This window comes from Rana temporaria, chromosome 2 (assembly GCF_905171775.1).
Source record: "Rana temporaria chromosome 2, aRanTem1.1, whole genome shotgun sequence".
Lineage (NCBI taxonomy): Eukaryota > Metazoa > Chordata > Amphibia > Anura > Ranidae > Rana > Rana temporaria.
Genome location: NC_053490.1, coordinates 292,972 through 315,513, shown reverse-complemented (window position 1 = coordinate 315,513; position 22,542 = coordinate 292,972). Strand labels below are relative to the sequence as shown.

Below are 22,542 nucleotides of genomic sequence, written 5' to 3'. Positions count from 1 at the left end.
TGGGTGGACACCCCCGACACCCACATGCCCCCCTCCAACATACTCCATGCAGTGGTAGCTGGACACAGTGCTACTAACCAGTCATAACACTGTAATGTACCCAGCTCCATGTCCTGTAATGGGTGAGGAAATGATCCCGCCGACACCATAATGGCTACCCCCACCTGCCCCCCCCCCCCCCGCTGAGAGCAGACAATGACGGATTCCCCCTGTCAGCGCAGTCTGTGTGTTGATGGGGGAATTTCTTCCTCTTGAATCCGTGTTGCAGGAAAGACATTTGCACCGTGTGTGGCCGGCCTTACAATTTTACCATCCCCCTCCACATAAAAACAATCATCATCATCATCATCAATGTGCATCCAGTAAGGAAAACCCTCGTACTTCATGGCAGATAGGAGAATGTATAGTATACAGCCAGCTTTATATAAACCCCCCCCCCCCCCCACTTCATCTACAGAAAATGATTTTTAACAGAAATGTGAAATAATTTCTTTAAGGGGGGGGGGGGGGGGGACAGAGGAGAGATCACACCTCACAATACATTGTACAATGGAAAGGCAATCACTTCCGTTTAACAAGTTGTTACCCTGCAGAAGGCTGCGAATTGGATGTCCACTGTGTTCGGTATCACCCCCCCCCCCCCTGACCACATGCATGCCGTGTTCGGTATCACCCCCCCTGACCACATGCATGCCGTGTTCGGTATCCCCCCCCCCCCCCCTGACCACATGCATGCCGTGTTCGGTATCACCCCCCCTGACCACATGCATGCCGTGTTCAGTATCACCCCCCCCCCCCCCTGACCACATGCATGCCGTGTTCGGTATCACCCCCCCTGACCACATGCATGCCGTGTTCTGTATGACCCCCCCCCCCCTGACCACATGCATGCCGTGTTCTGTATGACCCCCCCCTCCGACCACATGCATGCTGTGTTCTGTATTACACCCCCCACCACATGCATGCCGTGTTCGGTATTACCCCCCCCCCCCCCCAACCACATGCATGCCCCCCCCAACCACACGCATGCCGTGTTCTGTACGACCCCCCCCTCCGACCACATGCATGCCGTGTTCAGTATCACCCCCCTGACCACATGCATGCCGTGTTCTGTATGACCCCCCCCTCCGACCACATGCATGCTGTGTTCTGTATTACACCCCCCACCACATGCATGCCGTGTTCGGTATTACCCCCCCCCCCCCCCCCAACCACATGCATGCCGTGTTCTGTACGACCCCCCCCTCCGACCACATGCATGCCGTGTTCGGTATCACCCCCCCTGACCACATGCATGCCGTGTTCTGTACGACCCCCCCTCCGACCACATGCATGCCGTGTTCGGTATCACCCCCCCCTGACCACATGCATGCCGTGTTCGGTATCACCCCCCCTGACCACATGCATGCCGTGTTGGGTATGACCCCCCCCTGACCACATGCATGCCGTGTTGGGTATGACCCCCCCCCTGACCACATGCATGCCGTGTTGGGTATCAACCCCACCCCCCCCCCGACCACATGCATGCCGTGTTCGGTATCACCCCCTCACCACATGCATGCCGTGTTCTGTATGACCCCCCTCCCTGACCACATGCATGCCGTGTTCTGTATGACCCCCCCCTCCGACCACATGCATGCTGTGTTCTGTATTACACCCCCCCACCACATGCATGCCGTGTTCGGTATTACCCCCCCCCCCCAACCACATGCATGCCCCCCCCAACCACACGCATGCCGTGTTCTGTACGACCCCCCCCTCCGACCACATGCATGCCGTGTTCGGTATCACCCCCCCTGACCACATGCATGCCGTGTTCTGTATGACCCCCCCCCCTGACCACATGCATGCCGTGTTCTGTATGACCCCCCCCCCCCCTGACCACATGCATGCCGTGTTCTGTATGACCCCCCCCTCCGACCACATGCATGCTGTGTTCTGTATTACACCCCCCACCACATGCATGCCGTGTTGGGTATGACCCCCCCTGACCACATGCATGCCGTGTTGGGTATGACCCCCCCCTGACCACATGCATGCCGTGTTGGGTATGACCCCCCCCTGACCACATGCATGCCGTGTTGGGTATCAACCCCACCCCCCCCCCCCCGACCACATGCATGCCGTGTTCGGTATCACCCCCCCACCACATGCATGCCGTGTTCTGTATGACCCCCCCCCCCTGACCACATGCATGCCGTGTTCTGTATGACCCCCCCCCCCCCTGACCACATGCATGCCGTGTTCTGTATGACCCCCCCCTCCGACCACATGCATGCTGTGTTCTGTATTACACCCCCCACCACATGCATGCCGTGTTGGGTATGACCCCCCCTGACCACATGCATGCCGTGTTGGGTATGACCCCCCCCTGACCACATGCATGCCGTGTTGGGTATGACCCCCCCCTGACCACATGCATGCCGTGTTGGGTATCAACCCCCCCCCCCCCCCCCGACCACATGCATGCCGTGTTCGGTATCACCCCCCCCACCACATGCATGCCGTGTTCTGTATGACCCAAATGCATGCCGTGTTGGGTATGACCCCCCCCCCCCCCCGACCACATGCATGCCGTGTTGGGTATGACCCCCCCTCCGACCACATGCATGCCGTGTTGGGTATGAGCCCCCCCCAACCACATGCATGCCGTGTTCTGTATGACCCAAATGCATGCCGTGTTGGGTATGACCCCCCCCCCCCCCCCCAACCACATGCATGCCGTGTTGGGTATGACCCCCCCCCCCCAACCACATGCATGCCGTGTTGGGTATGACCCCCCCCACCACATGCATGCCGTGTTGGGTAGGATATTGTTGTACGACACAATGAAAACTCCTCACATTGGGAGATCTCTATGGGGAGTATATGACGTCTTCCTCACCACAGGGTTATGCTGCCACCTTCAGGAGACACTGGTTTCTCCCCCCCAGACAACAATGGTCAGCCAGTGTCTCATCCTCCTGTAGATGGCAGTACAACCCAAATGTGAAATACTGCGTCCTCTATGGGTGAGAAAGAAAAACACCCCCCAGTTGATCACAAACCCGCCCGCTCTCCCCCCCCCCCCCCCCCCCCCCAACGCTTGGTGCTCCTCCGAACAGCCAAGACGTCATGACTACGCTGACACTAGTGAAGGGAACCCTCAGTCTATGTATACATTGAACAGGTTGTCAAGGAGGCCAACACATGACAGGGCTTCATATGGGGGGGGGGATTTACTGGGGGGGCCAGATCCCGTGGACAGAGTACATGTCTTATCCATGTGTATGAAGCGATTTATGGACCGATCATCTCTTTACACATTCTTTGTAGGGAATCCTAGACAGTGATATAAGAATGGGCGGTCTTCACCCTGACGAAACGCGTAGGACCTGAGAAACGCGTAGGTGCACAAGAGCATTGTATCCTATGTATATAGAGAATGGGTCTGGTGGTCAGTGTCTGCATGTTGGGCGGGCTTCCCATTTAAATGGAAATAATGATCTATTCGTAACAATGGACGTCTCATCCGGGGTGGGATCATTACAGATCCGGGGTGGGATCATTACAGATCTCCGGGGGTGGGATCATTACAGATCTCCGGGGGTGGGATCATTACAGATCCGGGGTGGGATCATTACAGATCTCCGGGGGTGGGATCATTACAGATCTCCGGGGGTGGGATCATTACAGATCTCCGGGGGTGGGATCATTACAGATCTCCGGGGGTGGGATCATTACAGATCTCCGGGGGTGGGATCATTACAGATCTCCGGGGGTGGGATCATTACAGATCTCCGGGGGTGGGATCATTACAGATCTCCGGGGGTGGGATCATTACAGATCTCCGGGGGTGGGATCATTACAGATCTCCGGGGGTGGGATCATTACAGATCCGGGGGTGGGATCATTACAGATCCGGGGTGGGATCATTACAGATGAACTCCTTCATTGCCAAATCCAGTCACCAGGAGCTGCACCCCCAACATCCACTCCAACCTGCCCATCACCAAGTGTTCATTCCGAGGATAGAGACTCCTCCCCCCCCCTCCCAACATGAGATCAGTACATGGGACGGACATGACACCAAGCACACCACATTCTCATTTATTCTTCAATCTTCATCCAGTCACCACAGTAAGAGGTCGGGGCTCCCAGCCACACCCTCTCCCCCTCTCTACCTGTGGTGGAGGACTGTGCTTTCCATTCAGGCTGGCCTGCGCTGGGGGCGGAGCTTGTTGTCCAGGTGGCGGGAGAGTCGCGGATTTTATCTTCTTGTTCTCTGCTGTAGAAGCCGACCCGTCGTCTTCATCGTCTGAGTCCTGCAGGCCGTACTTCGAGAAATGCTTCACCTGCCAACATACAGCACAGGTAAGTCAAAGCATCATACCTCCCACCATCACCCAACGCCCCCCCAGACCCTTCCAGCCACCATACTGCCCCCCAACCCTTCCATCGTCCAACCACCATACTGCCCCCCCCCCCCCCCAACCCTTCCATCATCCAACCACCATACTCCCCCCCCCCCCTCAACCCTTCCATCGTCCAGCCACCATACTGCCCCCCCCAACCCTTCCAGCCACCATAATGCCCCCCCAACCCTCCCAGCCACCATACCGCCCCCCCAACCCTTCCATCGTCCAACCACCATACTGCCCCCCCAACCCTTCCATCGTCCAACCACCATACCGCCCCCCCCAACCCTTCCAGCCACCAAACTGCCCCCCCAACCCTTCCAGCCACCATACTGCCCCCCCAACCCTTCCAGCCACCATACTGCCCCCCCCAACCCTTCCAGCCACCATACTGCCCCCCCAACCACTATACTGCACCCCCAACCACCATACTGCCCCCCCCCAACCCACGTCCAACCACCATACTGCCCCCCCTCCCCAACCCTTCCATCATCCAACCACCATACTGCCCCCCCCCCCTCAACCCTTCCATCGTCCAGCCACCATACTGCCCCCCCCAACCACCATACTGCCCCCCCAACCATTCCAGCCACCATACTGCCCCCCCCAACCCTTCCAGCCACCATACTGCCCCCCCAACCCTTCCAGCCACTTTACTGCACCCCCAACCACCATACTCCCCCCCCCCCCAACCCACGTCCAACCACCATACTGCCCCCCCATCCCTTCCATCGTGTCCAACCACCATACTGCCCCCCCATCCCTTCCATCGTCCAGCCACCATACTGCCCCCCTCAACCCTTCCATCGTCCAGCCACCATACTGCCCCCCCAACCACCATACTGCCCCCCCAACCCTTCCAGCCACCATACTGCCCCCCCAACCCTTCCAGCCACCATACTGCCCCCCCAACCCTTCCAGCCACTATACTGCACCCCCAACCACCATACTGCCCCCCCCCCAACCCACGTCCAACCACCATACTGCCCCCCCATCCCTTCCATCGTCCAGCCACCACATGTCCCCCACACTATCACACAGCAAAGGACAATGACATTACACCCAGGATGGACAGTACTCATGAACTATAGATGGAAGTCATACAGACAGATGGAGGATGTACTCACCCTGAACACCCAGGACCCGGTCTCGGGACGGTATTCCTTGAACTGGGCTCCCTGCTTGCGGGAAGCTGCCTCTAGCTTGCTTTTGTAGTTCATCTCAGCCAGTTGCTCAGGGCTCTTAATCAGCTCTCGGGTGGTCTTATTGATTGGCCAGACTTCATTCAGGGTCACTTCAGCAGCCCTGGGGGGTGAAACACAAACAATATGAAGAAAATATTTTGGATTTCACCGTATTTCTGCCATACAAGAAAATCTGGACCCAAAGTTTACGTCTCCATCATCCACTGAGAGATACAGCTTGGGAGTAAGAAATCTAGAGAGTTATACTACCACCTGCAGGAGAAATGGACACCAAGTGAAGGACACCCTCCTTCAGGCTAGAAGCCAGCATATCAAAATTAAGGGCTTTCTGCCAAATTTGGAAGATCGGCAGCTACTGGGAGATTCAGACCGCCCAATCCCCCGGGACCAGGAGGACCTCAGACCGCCCAATCCCCCGGGACCAGAGGACCTCACACCGCCCAATCCCCCGGGACCAGAGGACCTCACACCGCCCAATCCCCCGGGACCAGAGGACCTCACACCGCCCAATCCCCCGGGACCAGAGGACCTCAGACCGCCCAATCCCCCGGGACCAGAGGACCTCAGACCGCCCAATCCCCCGGGACCAGAGGACCTCAGACCGCCCAATCCCCCGGGACCAGAGGACCTCAGACCGCCCAATCCCCCGGGACCAGAGGACCTCAGACCGCCCAATCCCCCGGGACCAGAGGACCTCAGACCGCCCAATCCCCCGGGACCAGAGGACCTCAGACCGCCCAATCCCCCGGGACCAGAGGACCTCAGACCGCCCAATCCCCCGGGACCTCAGACCGCCCAATCCCCCGGGACCTCAGACCGCCCAATCCCCCGGGACCTCAGACCGCCCAATCCCCCGGGACCAGAGGACCTCAGACCGCCCAATCCCCCGGGACCAGAGGACCTCAGACCGCCCAATCCCCCGGGACCAGAGGACCTCAGACCGCCCAATCCCCCGGGACCAGAGGACCTCAGACCGCCCAATCCCCCGGGACCAGAGGACCTCAGACCGCCCAATCCCCCGGGACCTCAGACCGTCCAATCCCCCGGGACCAGAGGACCTCAGACCGCCCAATCCCCCGGGACCAGAGGACCTCAGACCGCCCAATCCCCCGGGACCAGAGGACCTCAGACCGCCCAATCCCCCGGGACCAGAGGACCTCAGACCGCCCAATCCCCCGGGACCAGAGGACCTCAGACCGCCCAATCCCCCGGGACCAGAGGACCTCAGACCGCCCAATCCCCCGGGACCAGAGGACCTCAGACCGTCCAATCCCCCGGGACCAGAGGACCGCAGACCGCCCAATCCCCCGGGACCAGAGGACCGCAGACCGCCCAATCCCCCGGGACCAGAGGACCTCAGACCGCCCAGTCCCCCGGGACCAGAGGACCTCAGACCGCCCGGTCCCCCGGGACCAGAGGACCTTGTAGGAAAGAGGCCCGGTATAGGAGTTAGTGTTATGGTTCTCCGCTCTAGAATGTGGAGGATAATTGATCCCTATGAGCACCGGGCTCACCTCAGCCATACATACGATCGTTACCACCTTCCAGGGAGGGATTTCTGAATTCTAGGATGGAGTTGGAAATCCACCATGCCGAGTAGATTCTTGCCTTACTCCAAATCTGCTTACCCCACATTATGAGAAGGTTCAGCTGGTTATGGGCCTTTTTATGTGATCACCTACCGTAGGCAGGACAACCCCACTGCGCCGGATCACATACCCCATCTGGGTACTCAGACCAGCCCGTCTGGCACCAACAACCACGCCACGTTCAAAGTCACAAAAATCCCCTCTGTTCCATTCATGGACGGACACAGCAGTAATTGACCTTCGGGCACAGGTGTCAAACACAAGGCCCACGGGCCGAATCCGGCCCCCAGACCATTTCATTTGGCCCTCACACCTCTCCAGCAGCTGCAGGAGAGCTCCAGACCCCTTACTTTCTGCTTTCAAGCAATGCATCCAGCTTCTTCCCAGCAGCAGCATAAGGAAAGAGGGGTGCACTGTGATGTAAGGGAGAGTGGGGGACTCAACTTCTGATGGTGGGGGGGGCTCTTGACATCTAATGTAAAAGGGGGGGGGGGGATGCGCTGGACATCTAATTTTACAGATACAACCGGCCCTTTTGAGGGCAATCATAATGCTGATGCGGCCCACCATGAAATGGAGTTTGACACCCCTGCCTTAGGGTATTATCCTCCTTTCTAGATTGACTAGGCAGAAAAACAGCATGTTAAGTGTTAAACACTCCACACAGTACAGTACCTCCCAGGGGGCGGTTCCCCCGGGTACATCCCCCACTCTTCGCTCTGCAGCCTCAGTTTTTTTTTCTGCCTAGCAAGGAGATGACATGGCTCCTCTGGGCTGAGGCATTTTTTTTGCAATTTTATCGCTTTTCTTTTTTGTTTTCTTGCATTTTTGGATCCTGAGATCTACAATCAACTGCCAACAGGCTGGATCCTCGATCCTTGTAGTCCACCCCCCCAAGTTCAGCCATCGAGCGTGTGCCGGCCTTTAGCTACGCGCTGGGCCGTCCATGACATGCCCCGTTGCTCCAGGGGTGGCCGGTGAGCTATACGCTCCAGGGCACACATATGACCGGGCTCTATGTCTGTGTCACAGTGTGCCGGGCCGACAGCCATGCCGTAACTGCGTGGACATTGGTTCTGTCCGGGATGCCTCCAGCCGGTGGTCGCAGGACAGGCAAGTAGCAGTCCCCTTGCTTTGGCATGGTGGTGCATTCCTGGGGAGGTCGATCGGGGGTCCGCCCTGCTTTCCTCTCTCCCTCCTTTCCCCACGTTCTGGGTGGCGAGGTCGGCCGTGAGGTGGGGGGTCCACCTGGGGGGCTGTGTCTGCTTAGGGGGTGCCGTTTTGCTGCCGTGTGTGCGGGGGGGGCCTGCCTGGGGGTCCTGGTGTTTTCAGTGTTCACTGTATGTGGTGTGTTTTACTGTGTATTCGCGGCCGCCACTTTGGTGGTGCCGGGCACCTTTATTAGAGTTCGGCGGCCATTTTCCTGTAGCCAACGTGCTCTTTTTGCATGTCGGCGGCCATTTTGGACTCGGTTTTTGCCTCTAGTGGCGAAAATAACGTCGGGAACGGCTCCAGCACACTTCCTAAGGGACGGATCAGCACGGAGCAGACAGCAGCATACAGGCCTGGTCTGGTGGCGAGTCCTCTGGGGGGCCCCCTGTTCTCTGCTGCGGCCGGGGGGGGGGTGGCCTGTGGGTCTTGCCTTGCAGTCCAAGGGTGGCATTAGGGTGGGTCAGCATGGCGTCCGAATCGGATGCTTCTCCCCCAGACATGCCAGAGTTCACCCTTAGTGCCCCTGTACCTGCGGCCTCTGTGGATGCTATGACGGCAGTCCTAGAGGCGTTTGTTGCCAGGATTGAAGCAGCGCGTGGCCAGGGGGGGGGGGGGGGTAAAAAGTGCCCCCGCCTTCTTCTGGGATGCCTCTGACACGGAATCGGGCCCAGCTACTGCTCCCAGCCCTGGTTCCGAGGTGTCAGAGGATGCAGGCCTAGTCCACACGGACAGTGAGGATGACTCTGCATCAGTAAGGCGCATGATAGGGCGCTAGTGGGAGCTCTTATCACTGTGGTGCGGGATACTCAGAAAAATAGGATTTTTGTACTTACCGTAAAATCCATTTCTCTGCGTTCATAGACGGACACAGCCTTCATTGACCTTAGGGTTATGCTTCTTCCTACCAGGAGATTTAGGCAGAATTCTACAGCACTTAAGGTGTTAAAACCTTTCCTTCATGCCGCTCCTCCCAGGGGGCGTGGCTCCCCCAGGCATAACCCACACCCTGCTCTAGCAGCCTCAGTTCGTAACAAGCAGTACAAACCAAGGAGGGGTGGGTGCTGTGTCCGTCTATGAACGCACCCCTTCAGGGCATAGGCCTGAAGCACAATCCGTCGGATCCACCTGGAAATGGTGGCCGACGAGACTGCCAGGCCCTTACTGGGATTGAACACAGACACGAACAGCGAGTCCAACTTCCGGAAACGAGCCGTCGCCGACAAGTAAACTCGAAGGGCCCGAACCACATCCAGAGAATGTAAAACGGCTTCCTTCGGGTTCTTCGGCTGAGGACATAAGGATGGAAGAACAATGTCCTCGTTAATGTGAAAGGCCGAAACGACCTTTGGAAGAAAAGAAGGCCGCGGGCGCAGCACCGCCTTATCCTGATGGATGACCAAGTAGGGGGCCTTGCAGGACAAGGCCGCCAGTTCAGACACCCGTCTGATATCCTTGGATATCAAGGACGCGTACCTGCATATCCCTATATGCGCAAAGCACCAGAGATTTCTGTGCTTTGCAGTCGGGGAGGACCACTTTCAATTTGTGGCCCTCCCTTTCAGCCTGGCTTCGGTGCCAAGGGTTTTCACCAAGGTGCTCGCTCCGATTCTGGCCCTGCTGAGGCAGCGCGGGATCGCTATTGTAGGATACCTGGACGACCTTCTCCTGAGAGCTTCTTCAAGCTCAGAGTTAGAGGTGGATGTGTCCATCACCTGCCAGACCCTCCGAGAATTCGTTTGGCTGCTAAAGGCTCAGAAGTTGGTGTTGGTAACGTCTCAGCACCTGGAATGCCTGGGGTTGGTCCTGGATTCCTCGGAGGCGAGAGTATTTCTTCCCACGGAGAAACTAGACACTGCAAACTGCGGTGAGGCAGTTGGTGACCCAGAAGTGGTCGTCGCTTCGCTTTTGCATGCAAGTTCTGGGTCTGATGGTGGCGTCTTCCTTCGAGGCAGTTCCGTATGCCCAATTCCACACTCGAGTGTTACAGAGAGAAATTCTGTTGTATTGGGACAAGCTCCCTTCGTCGTCTCGGGATTACCAAGGTGAGTTGCCTGGTCAGGTCCTCCCTAGTGTGGTGGCTGACATCGGGTCGGGAAGTCATTCCTGCCGTACCATTGGACGGTGGTCACGACGGATGCCAGTCTCTCTGTCTGGGGGGTGTCTTCCTAAGGTTGTTTCGGCCTTTCACATTAATGAGGACATTGTCCTTTCATCCTTGTGTCCTCAGCCGGTGAACCCAAAAGAGGCTGCGTTGCATTCCTTGGACGTGGTTTGAGCCCTACGAGTGTACCTGTCTGCTACGGCTCCGTTTCGGAGGTCGGATTCACTATTCGTGTCGGTGACTGGTCCTAAGAAGAGTCTGGCGGTCTCGTCGGCCACCATTTCTAGGTGGATCAGGCAGGTCGTGCTTCAGGCCTATGCCTTAAAGGGGCGGGCACCTCCCTTTCAGGTTACAGCGCATTCGACCAGGGCGATTGGTGCCTCTCGGCCTTTTCCTCCATCAAGCATCTGTTTCACAGGTGTGTAAGGCAGCGACCTGGTCGTCTGTCCACACCTTCTCAAAATTTCACAAGGTGTATGCGAGTACATCTTCGGATGCCTCCTTCAGGTGCAAGGTTTTGCAGGCGACTGTTTAAGGTTGAAGCTCCTCCGTTGAGAACACCATCCTAGACTGGAAGCGGCTCTTGCAGAACACCATCCTAGACTGGAAGCGGCTCCTGCAGAACACCATCCTAGACTGGAAGCGGCTCCTGCAGAACACCATCCTAGACTGGAAGCGGCTCTTGCAGAACACCATCCTAGACTGGAAGCGGCTCCTGCAGAACACCATCCTAGACTGGAAGCGGCTCCTGCAGAACACCATCCTAGACTGGAAGCGGCTCCTGCAGAACACCATCCTAGACTGGAAGCGGCTCCTGCAGAACACCATCCTAGACTGGAAGCGGCTCCTGCAGAACACCATCCTAGACTGGAAGCGGCTCCTGCAGAACACCATCCTAGACTGGAAGCGGCTCCTGCAGAACACCATCCTAGACTGGAAGCGGCTCCTGCAGAACACCATCCTAGACTGGAAGCGGCTCCTGCAGAACACCATCCTAGACTGGAAGCGGCTCCTGCAGAACACCATCCTAGACTGGAAGCGGCTCCTGCAGAACACCATGCTAGACTGGAAGCGGCTCCTGCAGAACACCATGCTAGACTGGAAGCGGCTCCTGCAGAACACCATGCTAGACTGGAAGCGGCTCCTGCAGAACACCATCCTAGACTGGAAGCGGCTCGTGCAGAACACCATCCTAGACTGGAAGCGGCTCGTGCAGAACACCATCCTAGACTGGAAGCGGCTCGTGCAGAACACCATGCTAGACTGGAAGCGGCTCGTGCAGAACACCATGCTAGACTGGAAGCGGCTCCTGCAGAACACCATGCTAGACTGGAAGCGGCTCCTGCAGAACACCATGCTAGACTGGAAGCGGCTCCTGCAGAACACCATCCTAGACTGGAAGCGGCTCCTGCAGAACACCATCCTAGACTGGAAGCGGCTCCTGCAGAACACCATCCTAGACTGGAAGCGGCTCCTGCAGAACACCATCCTAGACTGGAAGCGGCTCGTGCAGAACACCATCCTAGACTGGAAGCGGCTCCTGCAGAACACCATCCTAGACTGGAAGCGGCTCCTGCAGAACACCATCCTAGACTGGAAGCGGCTCCTGCAGAACACCATCCTAGACTGGAAGCGGCTCCTGCAGAACACCATCCTAGACTGGAAGGGGCTCCTGCAGAACACCATCCTAGACTGGAAGCGGCTCCTGCAGAACATCATCCTAGACTGGAAGGGGCTCCTGTGGAAGCCTATCCTAGACCCAACTCCTGAAGAAGACTTCCCCTACTTGCATTCTATAAACACTACTGAGGAAGGATTGGAGGAGCTTTATACCTGTTCAGGCCTTCTCCCACTGGCGGCTTGTTTGCGTCATCGGTGTACACGATCACCTCCTTATTCCGGATATGGACTATTTCATCCAGGTTCATGTTAGTCACGTTCACCAGTCCCTCAAAGAAAATGGACCCGTAGCCTGAAATAAATTAAAAAAAGACAGTCGGGAAAAGTATAAAGACAAAAGTGCTACTACAAAACCCAATTACCGCTCTTAGTTTTAATGGTCCTCTATGGGTCACTGGGTCTTTTCCCACCCACTACACTAGATTCCTGTCAACCATACGAATCCAACCCATGCACGACCTCGATATTGGGCGATTTTCTTCCCTGGTCATTCCTATTAGCCATTACATACTGCTGCGGGTCCAGTACCCAAGTAATACACCGAGGGATCCACCCTCATAATTTGAGTGGACCCTTCAACTTTCAGAAGTCAAACTTCCTACAGTTGTGAGATCTCAGGAGAACCCTCAGCTCTGAGGGCCATCTTCACAGAAACTAATGCATGTGGTTCTCCAACAGGGAGTATTGGTTCCCAAACCCCCCCAGGATTCTCCAGGGATAGAGCACAGGATTAGGGGGGGGGGGGTGCTGTTCCTAGGAGCCCAGTACACATTCCTGTAAAGGAATTCCCCACCTTTTCGGCCGATGGTGAAGCCATCTACAATGCACTCTCCGTTGTCGTCCACCATGTTGCCCAGGTCCTCCATGGACGGGATGGTGTAGTAACCTTCTCTGTTCAGAACGATGCCTGAAAAAAGCCAACATATTGGTTATCATGGAGGAACCTACAAATGAAAGACTCTGCGGTTCTCTAGAGAAGTAGAGAGCGATATGAACCAACCTGCAGGGTGTGGTGGGACGTCATTCATGATCTCCTCCTCGTTCAGGGAGTTCTCATCCACGCTGACGTCCAGCCCGCTGCTCCTCAGGCTGGGCCTCATGTTCAGGGCCAAGATGGTGTCATCCATGCTGTCCATATGCTTGTCCTGGCTGGAGGGGAGGAGAGGTTTGGATAATGGAGGAGGGTAGAACGTGGACACCTCCTCTTCGTGGTTCTCTTCCACTCTGTGATTTTCATTGGACCTTAAACAAATAAAAAAAAACACCCCATGAGGCCCAATCCCTTCCATACATAAAACACAGATTGCGAGACATCACAAGATGCGGGATTGGCCCTTTACCTGTCTCCGTTTTCATTGTAGCTGTTGGGGGAGTTCACCTCATCGGCTGAATCGGCATTGGAAGGAGATAAGAGGGAGCTGATGTTGGAGGAGCTCTTCAGGACCAGCTTCTTGATGCTCTTCCTTGGAGGAAAAACAAAATAACCGTTCAGTGAGTTATCAGCTCTGCCGATACATGCCAGGACCTGGCAACAAACAGATCAGAGGTGGGGTCCCCTACCAGACCCCCCCCCCCAGATACACTGTACCCCTAAAAGCAGATCAGAGATCTGAAGGTCATCCCCATAATCAGATCAGAGGTGGTCCCTTCCCAAAAAGCCACCCCACATGTGTCTGTACCCACAACAATCAGATCATCCCTTACCAGAAGATCAGAGATCTGAAGGTCACCCCCATACAGAAGCCTGGACCCCATAATCAGATCAGAGATGGTCCCCCCCACACAATGTACCCCTAAAAGATCTGAAGGTCACTCCCATAATTAAATCAGAGATGGTCCCTTCCCAAAAAGCTACCCCCTCAATCAGATCAGAGACGGTCCCTTACCTGAAGGTCACCCCCACACAGATATACTGTAACCCTAAAAGCAGATCAGGCATCCGTAATGAGGGTGACCTTCAGATCTCTGGACCCCCATAATCAGAGGTGGTCCCTTCCCAAAAAGCTACCCCCTCAATCAGATCAGAGACGGTCCCTTACCTGAAGGTCACCCCCACACAGATATACTGTAACCCTAAAAGCAGATCAGGCATCCGTAATGAGGGTGACCTTCAGATCTCTGGACCCCCATAATCAGAGGTGGTCCCTTCCCAAAAAGCCACCCCCACAACAATCAGATCAGAGATGGTCCCTTACATGAAGGTCACTCCACACAGATATACTGTATCCCTAAAAGATCAGAGATGGTCCCTTATCAGAAGGTCACCCCCACACAGGTTAATGCCAGTACCCCTATTATCTGATCAGAGATGGTCCCTTACATGAAGGTCACCCCCACACAGATTTACTGTACCCCTATAATCAGAGGTGGTGCCTTACCTGAAGATCACCCCCATAATCAGATCAGAGGTGGTTCCTTATCTGAAGGTGACCCCCCCACACATACTGTACCCCTAAAAGATCTGAAGGTCACCCCCATAATGAGATCAGAGGTGGTCCCTCTGTACCCCTAAAAGCAGATCTGAAGGTCATCCCCATATAGATGCCTGGACCCCCACAATCAGAGGTGGTCCCTTACCAAAAAGCCACCCCACACCGATGTACTGTACCCCATAATCCGATCACAGATGGTCCCTTGCCAGAAGGTCACCCCCAACACCTATAAATGCCTTTTACCCACAACAACCAGATCAGAGATGGTCCCTTATCCGAAGGTCACCCCATAACCAGATCAGAGATGGTCCCTTACCCGAAGGTCACCCCATAACCAGATCAGAGATGGTCCCTTACCCGAAGGTCACCCCTCAACCAGATCAGAGATGGTCCCTTATCCGAAGGTCACCCCATAACCAGATCAGAGATGGTCCCTTACCCGAAGGTCACCCCATAACCAGATCAGAGATGGTCCCTTACCCGAAGGTCACCCCTCAACCAGATCAGAGATGGCCCCTTACCCAAAGGTCACCCACACCCAGGTTAATTGCCTGTACCCCATAATCTGATCACAGATGGTCCCTTACTTGAAGACCACCCCCATAATCAGATCAGAGGCGGTCCCGTTTCTGAAGGCCTCCTCACTCCGTATACTTACCCAAGTCCTCTCTTGATCCAACGCTGTGCCCGTCTACAGCAGCTCTTTCCCGTCTCTCTGTTCAGAGGCAGCCATTGGCTCCTGCTGCCGTCAATCAAATCCCGTAAGAAGGAGGGGGGGGGGGTGTGGCGTTGAGCCGGACTGTGTTGTGTCAATAGACGCACACAGCCCAGCTCAGGATTGAGCACACATATAGCAAGCGGCTTGTTATGGAGGACCCCAGAAGAGGAGGATGGGGGCCGCTCTGTGTAATCCGATTAGAGAGTCGGTACGTAGAACAGGTTTATGAATAAATAATAATCTTTTACAGAAATGTTAAGAATTTTATTTATATGAAATCTCATAGGGAAGGGTGAGATCCAAGCTGTACTAGAGGGGGGGGGATCTTCTATGGGGACCCCTGTAAGGTTTCTCCCGGTTGTGTCTCCTGGACAGGAAGTGATGACCCCTCTTCATGCGACGGGAGCTCCTCCTCCTCCTCTTCATGTCTCCGCCTCCTCTGTAATAGACCTCATGGATTTATATCGGCCCCCAGCTGACCGGTGGGGGAGAGACCACACAATACATCTACTTACTTTGGCATGAAAGTTCCGCCTGTCATTGGCGGTTCGTCATCGTCCAACCCATCGAAGAGCTGCGACTTAGCGGTCCCTGCTGTGCTCAGCGCTTTGGGGCGCACCCTGGCCGCTGGACGAGGGGTCAGCTTGTAATGCGTGGGCGTGGTCAGCGCTTTCTGGGCGGCCGGGTTGGTGGGCTTCAGACGCTGAAAACACAAAAAAACATTCAGAGTCACTACAAATAAAAAAATCATTACCGAGCCCAAAATGTAGGCTCCTCCTCCATACCGCCTCCCCCAACCAACCAGGGTCAGGGCTTTTTCCTCACTATAGCACCAGCACTCCTGGGTCCCTTACCCCCGCCCAGCGCATGATCCATTCCAGGATACATCATGTACAGGCAAGTCAGAACTCCTCTCATCCCAATCATACAATATAGGACACCAGAGCTTCTTCTCCCACCATGGAATGTCCTCCAGAAATAAATCACCAATAGCTCCGCCTTGAGGAAGTACCCCTTGTGACATCACCCATAGCTCTGCCCTGAGGAAGTTCCATGACACCCCTTGTGACATCAATAGCTCCGCCCAAGCTCTGCCCTGAGGAAGTTCCAGGATACCCCTTGTGACATCAATAGCTCCGCCCAAGCTCTGCCCTGAGGAAGTTCCAGGATACCCCTTGTGACATCAATAGCTCTGCCCTGAGGAAGTTCCAGGATACCCCTTGTGACATCAATAGCTCTGCCCTGAGGAAGTTCCAGGATACCCCTTGTGACATCATTAATAGCTCCGCCCAAGCTCTTCCCTGAGGAAGTTCCATGACACCCCTTGTGACATCATTAATAGCTCCGCCCAAGCTCCGCCCTGAGGAAGTTTCACGATACCCCTTGTGACATCACCAATAGCTCCACCCAAGCTCTGACGTCTCATGACACCCCTCCAGGCTGGAATTGGATGTCACAGGGCTGAGGTTTTGTACCAATGTCCTGCAGAGGTGAACTTACACCACATACAGTAACCCCACAGCCCCCAGGTCCAGTGCCTTTGGAAAATGGTGGCAGTGATGTAACTCACCTCCTCTTTCTTCTTGGGGTCATCGATGAGATTTCTGAAGAGAGGGGAGTCCCCATATGGAGAGTAGGCCAGGGCATTGATCTGTTGCTGGAGAGCCAATTGCTGGGCAGCCGCTGCATTGGGGTCACTCAGAGCTAGAGGAGACAATAAAGGGGGGGGGGGGGTCAGTGACGGGCCACAGACATGACAATAAGGGGACAGGACACAGACTGCAGCACAGTGTGGGCGCCCTGGTTTACTTTAGGGCCCAACATGGATATTTTCAGCAGTGAACCTCCATTAAGTCAGATACTCACCCACAGGGGCCTGAGCACCACCAAATCCTAAGCCGCCTCCAGCAGTATTAAACGCGGTTGTGCCAAATGCGCCGGTACCGAGCTGACCGATCTTCTGCTGGTTGTTTCCAAACAGTGTGCTCTGTCCCGTATTCAGACCTGGGAGGGAATGGAGGAGGATGAACAACAGACGTCTGAAAATCACTTACAAAGACTTAGAGAATGAAGTCCCCAATCCCAGTGTGTCCACTCCATAGGGTCTCCCCAATCCCAGTGTCCACTCCATAGGGTCTCCCCAATCCCAGCGTCCACTCCATAGGTCTCCCCAATCCCAGAGCGTCCACTCCATAGGTCTCCCCAATCCCAGAGCGTCCACTCCATAGGTCTCCCCAATCCCAGCGTCCACTCCATAGGTCTCCCCAATCCCAGCGTCCACTCCATAGGTCTCCCCAATCCCAGAGCGTCCACTCCATAGGTCTCCCCAATCCCAGAGCGTCCACTCCATAGGTCTCCCCAATCCCAGAGCGTCCACTCCATAGGTCTCCCCAATCCCAGAGCGTCCACTCCATAGGTCTCCCCAATCCCAGAGCGTCCACTCCATAGGTCTCCCCAATCCCAGTGTCCACTCCATAGGGTCTCCCCAATCCCAGCGTCCACTCCATAGGTCTCCCCAATCCCAGAGCGTCCACTCCATAGGTCTCCCCAATCCCAGTGTGTCCACTCCATAGGGTCTCCCCAATCCCAGTGTGTCCACTCCATAGGGTCTCCCCAATCCCAGAGTGTCCACTCCATATGTCTCCCCAATCCCAGAGTGTCCAACTCCATAGGTCTCCCCAATCCCAGAGTGTCCACTCCATAGGTCTCCCCAATCCCAGAGCGTCCACTCCATAGGTCTCCCCAATCCCAGAGCGTCCACTCCATAGGTCTCCCCAATCCCAGTGTGTCCACTCCATAGGGTCTCCCCAATCCCAGTGTCCACTCCATAGGTCTCCCCAATCCCAGAGCGTCCACTCCATAGGTCTCCCCAATCCCAGAGCGTCCACTCCATAGGTCTCCCCAATCCCAGAGTGTCCACTCCATAGGGTCTCCCCAATCCCAGAGTGTCCACTCCATAGGGTCTCCCCAATCCCAGAGTGTCCACTCCATAGGGTCTCCCCAATCCCAGAGTGTCCACTCCATAGGGTCTCCCCAATCCCAGAGTGTCCACTCCATAGGGTCTCCCCAATCCCAGAGAGTCCACCCCATAGGTCTCCCCAATCCCAGAGTGTCCACTCCATAGGGTCTCCCCAATCCCAGAGAGTCCACCCCATAGGTCTCCCCAATCCCAGAGTGTCCACTCCATAGGGTCTCCCCAATCCCAGAGAGTCCACCCCATAGGTCTCCCCAATCCCAGAGTGTCCAACTCCATAGGGTCTCCCCGAGTCCCCAATCCCAGTGTCCACTCCATAGGTCTCCCCAATCCCAGTGTCCACTCCATAGGTCTCCCCAATCCCAGAGTGTCCACTCCATAGGTCTCCCCAATCCCAGAGCGTCCACTCCATAGGTCTCCCCCAATCCCAGAGCGTCCACTCCATAGGTCTCCCCAATCCCAGAGCGTCCACTCCATAGGTCTCCCCAATCCCAGAGCGTCCACTCCATAGGTCTCCCCAATCCCAGAGCGTCCACTCCATAGGTCTCCCCAATCCCAGAGCGTCCACTCCATAGGTCTCCCCAATCCCAGTGTGTCCACTCCATAGGGTCTCCCCAATCCCAGTGTCCACTCCATAGGGTCTCCCCAATCCCAGCGTCCACTCCATAGGTCTCCCCAATCCCAGAGCGTCCACTCCATAGGTCTCCCCAATCCCAGAGCGTCCACTCCATAGGGTCTCCCCAATCCCAGAGAGTCCACCCCATAGGTCTCCCCAATCCCAGAGTGTCCACTCCATAGGGTCTCCCCAATCCCAGAGAGTCCACCCCATAGGTCTCCCCAATCCCAGAGTGTCCAACTCCATAGGGTCTCCCCGAGTCCCCAATCCCAGTGTCCACTCCATAGGTCTCCCCAATCCCAGTGTCCACTCCATAGGTCTCCCCAATCCCAGAGTGTCCACTCCATAGGTCTCCCCAATCCCAGAGCGTCCACTCCATAGGTCTCCCCAATCCCAGAGCGTCCACTCCATAGGTCTCCCCAATCCCAGAGCGTCCACTCCATAGGTCTCCCCAATCCCAGAGCGTCCACTCCATAGGTCTCCCCAATCCCAGAGCGTCCACTCCATAGGTCTCCCCAATCCCAGTGTGTCCACTCCATAGGGTCTCCCCAATCCCAGTGTCCACTCCATAGGGTCTCCCCAATCCCAGCGTCCACTCCATAGGTCTCCCCAATCCCAGAGCGTCCACTCCATAGGTCTCCCCAATCCCAGAGCGTCCACTCCATAGGTCTCCCCAATCCCAGAGTGTCCACTCCATAGGGTCTCCCCAATCCCAGAGTGTCCACTCCATAGGGTCTCCCCAATCCCAGAGTGTCCACTCCATAGGTCTCCCCAATCCCAGAGTGTCCACTCCATAGGGTCTCCCCAATCCCAGAGAGTCCACCCCATAGGTCTCCCCAATCCCAGAGTGTCCACTCCATAGGGTCTCCCCATTCCCAGAGAGTCCACCCCATAGGTCTCCCCAATCCCAGAGTGTCCACTCCATAGGGTCTCCCCAATCCCAGAGAGTCCACCCCATAGGGTCTCCCCAATCCCAGAGTGTCCAACTCCATAGGGTCTCCCCGAGTCCCCAATCCCAGTGTCCACTCCATAGGTCTCCCCAATCCCAGTGTCCACTCCATAGGTCTCCCCAATCCCAGAGCGTCCACTCCATAGGTCTCCCCAATCCCAGAGCGTCCACTCCATAGGTCTCCCCAATCCCAGAGCGTCCACTCCATAGGTCTCCCCAATCCCAGTGTCCACTCCATAGGGTCTCCCCAATCCCAGCGTCCACTCCATAGGTCTCCCCAATCCCAGAGCGTCCACTCCATAGGTCTCCCCAATCCCAGAGCGTCCACTCCATAGGTCTCCCCAATCCCAGTGTGTCCACTCCATAGGGTCTCCCCAATCCCAGTGTGTCCACTCCATAGGGTCTCCCCAATCCCAGAGTGTCCACTCCATATGTCTCCCCAATCCCAGAGTGTCCAACTCCATAGGTCTCCCCAATCCCAGAGTGTCCACTCCATAGGTCTCCCCAATCCCAGAGCGTCCACTCCATAGGTCTCCCCAATCCCAGAGCGTCCACTCCATAGGTCTCCCCAATCCCAGTGTGTCCACTCCATAGGGTCTCCCCAATCCCAGTGTCCACTCCATAGGTCTCCCCAATCCCAGAGCGTCCACTCCATAGGTCTCCCCAATCCCAGAGCGTCCACTCCATAGGTCTCCCCAATCCCAGAGTGTCCACTCCATAGGGTCTCCCCAATCCCAGAGTGTCCACTCCATAGGGTCTCCCCAATCCCAGAGTGTCCACTCCATAGGGTCTCCCCAATCCCAGAGTGTCCACTCCATAGGGTCTCCCCAATCCCAGAGTGTCCACTCCATAGGGTCTCCCCAATCCCAGAGAGTCCACCCCATAGGTCTCCCCAATCCCAGAGTGTCCACTCCATAGGGTCTCCCCAATCCCAGAGAGTCCACCCCATAGGTCTCCGAATCCCAGAGTGTCCACTCCATAGGGTCTCCCCAATCCCAGAGAGTCCACCCCATAGGTCTCCCCAATCCCAGAGTGTCCAACTCCATAGGGTCTCCCCGAGTCCCCAATCCCAGTGTCCACTCCATAGGTCTCCCCAATCCCAGTGTCCACTCCATAGGTCTCCCCAATCCCAGAGTGTCCACTCCATAGGTCTCCCCAATCCCAGAGCGTCCACTCCATAGGTCTCCCCAATCCCAGAGCGTCCACTCCATAGGTCTCCCCAATCCCAGAGCGTCCACTCCACAGGTCTCCCCAATCCCAGAGCGTCCACTCCATAGGTCTCCCCAATCCCAGAGCGTCCACTCCATAGGTCTCCCCAATCCCAGAGCGTCCACTCCATAGGTCTCCCCAATCCCAGTGTGTCCACTCCATAGGGTCTCCCCAATCCCAGTGTCCACTCCATAGGGTCTCCCCAATCCCAGCGTCCACTCCATAGGTCTCCCCAATCCCAGAGCGTCCACTCCATAGGTCTCCCCAATCCCAGAGCGTCCACTCCATAGGGTCTCCCCAATCCCAGAGAGTCCACCCCATAGGTCTCCCCAATCCCAGAGTGTCCACTCCATAGGGTCTCCCCAATCCCAGAGAGTCCACCCCATAGGTCTCCCCAATCCCAGAGTGTCCAACTCCATAGGGTCTCCCCGAGTCCCCAATCCCAGTGTCCACTCCATAGGTCTCCCCAATCCCAGTGTCCACTCCATAGGTCTCCCCAATCCCAGAGTGTCCACTCCATAGGTCTCCCCAATCCCAGAGCGTCCACTCCATAGGTCTCCCCAATCCCAGAGCGTCCACTCCATAGGTCTCCCCAATCCCAGAGCGTCCACTCCATAGGTCTCCCCAATCCCAGAGCGTCCACTCCATAGGTCTCCCCAATCCCAGAGCGTCCACTCCATAGGTCTCCCCAATCCCAGTGTGTCCACTCCATAGGGTCTCCCCAATCCCAGTGTCCACTCCATAGGGTCTCCCCAATCCCAGCGTCCACTCCATAGGTCTCCCCAATCCCAGAGCGTCCACTCCATAGGTCTCCCCAATCCCAGAGCGTCCACTCCATAGGTCTCCCCAATCCCAGAGTGTCCACTCCATAGGGTCTCCCCAATCCCAGAGTGTCCACTCCATAGGGTCTCCCCAATCCCAGAGTGTCCACTCCATAGGTCTCCCCAATCCCAGAGTGTCCACTCCATAGGGTCTCCCCAATCCCAGAGAGTCCACCCCATAGGTCTCCCCAATCCCAGAGTGTCCACTCCATAGGGTCTCCCCATTCCCAGAGAGTCCACCCCATAGGTCTCCCCAATCCCAGAGTGTCCACTCCATAGGGTCTCCCCAATCCCAGAGAGTCCACCCCATAGGGTCTCCCCAATCCCAGAGTGTCCAACTCCATAGGGTCTCCCCGAGTCCCCAATCCCAGTGTCCACTCCATAGGTCTCCCCAATCCCAGTGTCCACTCCATAGGTCTCCCCAATCCCAGAGCGTCCACTCCATAGGTCTCCCCAATCCCAGAGCGTCCACTCCATAGGTCTCCCCAATCCCAGAGCGTCCACTCCATAGGTCTCCCCAATCCCAGAGCGTCCACTCCATAGGTCTCCCCAATCCCAGAGCGTCCACTCCATAGGTCTCCCCAATCCCAGAGCGTCCACTCCATAGGTCTCCCCAATCCCAGAGCGTCCACTCCATAG

General features: G+C 56.4%; 1 protein-coding gene across 1 annotated transcript in view; it reads right to left on the bottom strand.

The window, feature by feature from the left end:
• The window catches only part of NUP98 (nucleoporin 98 and 96 precursor), a 63,694-nt gene that overhangs the window by 20,704 nt on the left and 20,448 nt on the right, over positions 1 to 22,542 (bottom strand). The window contains 9 exon segments of the mRNA XM_040339745.1: positions 4,164 to 4,334; positions 5,525 to 5,702; positions 12,338 to 12,476; positions 12,978 to 13,091; positions 13,185 to 13,426; positions 13,525 to 13,647; positions 15,850 to 16,037; positions 16,905 to 17,038; positions 17,201 to 17,338. Coding sequence (XP_040195679.1) covers positions 4,164 to 4,334; positions 5,525 to 5,702; positions 12,338 to 12,476; positions 12,978 to 13,091; positions 13,185 to 13,426; positions 13,525 to 13,647; positions 15,850 to 16,037; positions 16,905 to 17,038; positions 17,201 to 17,338 — 1,427 coding nt within the window.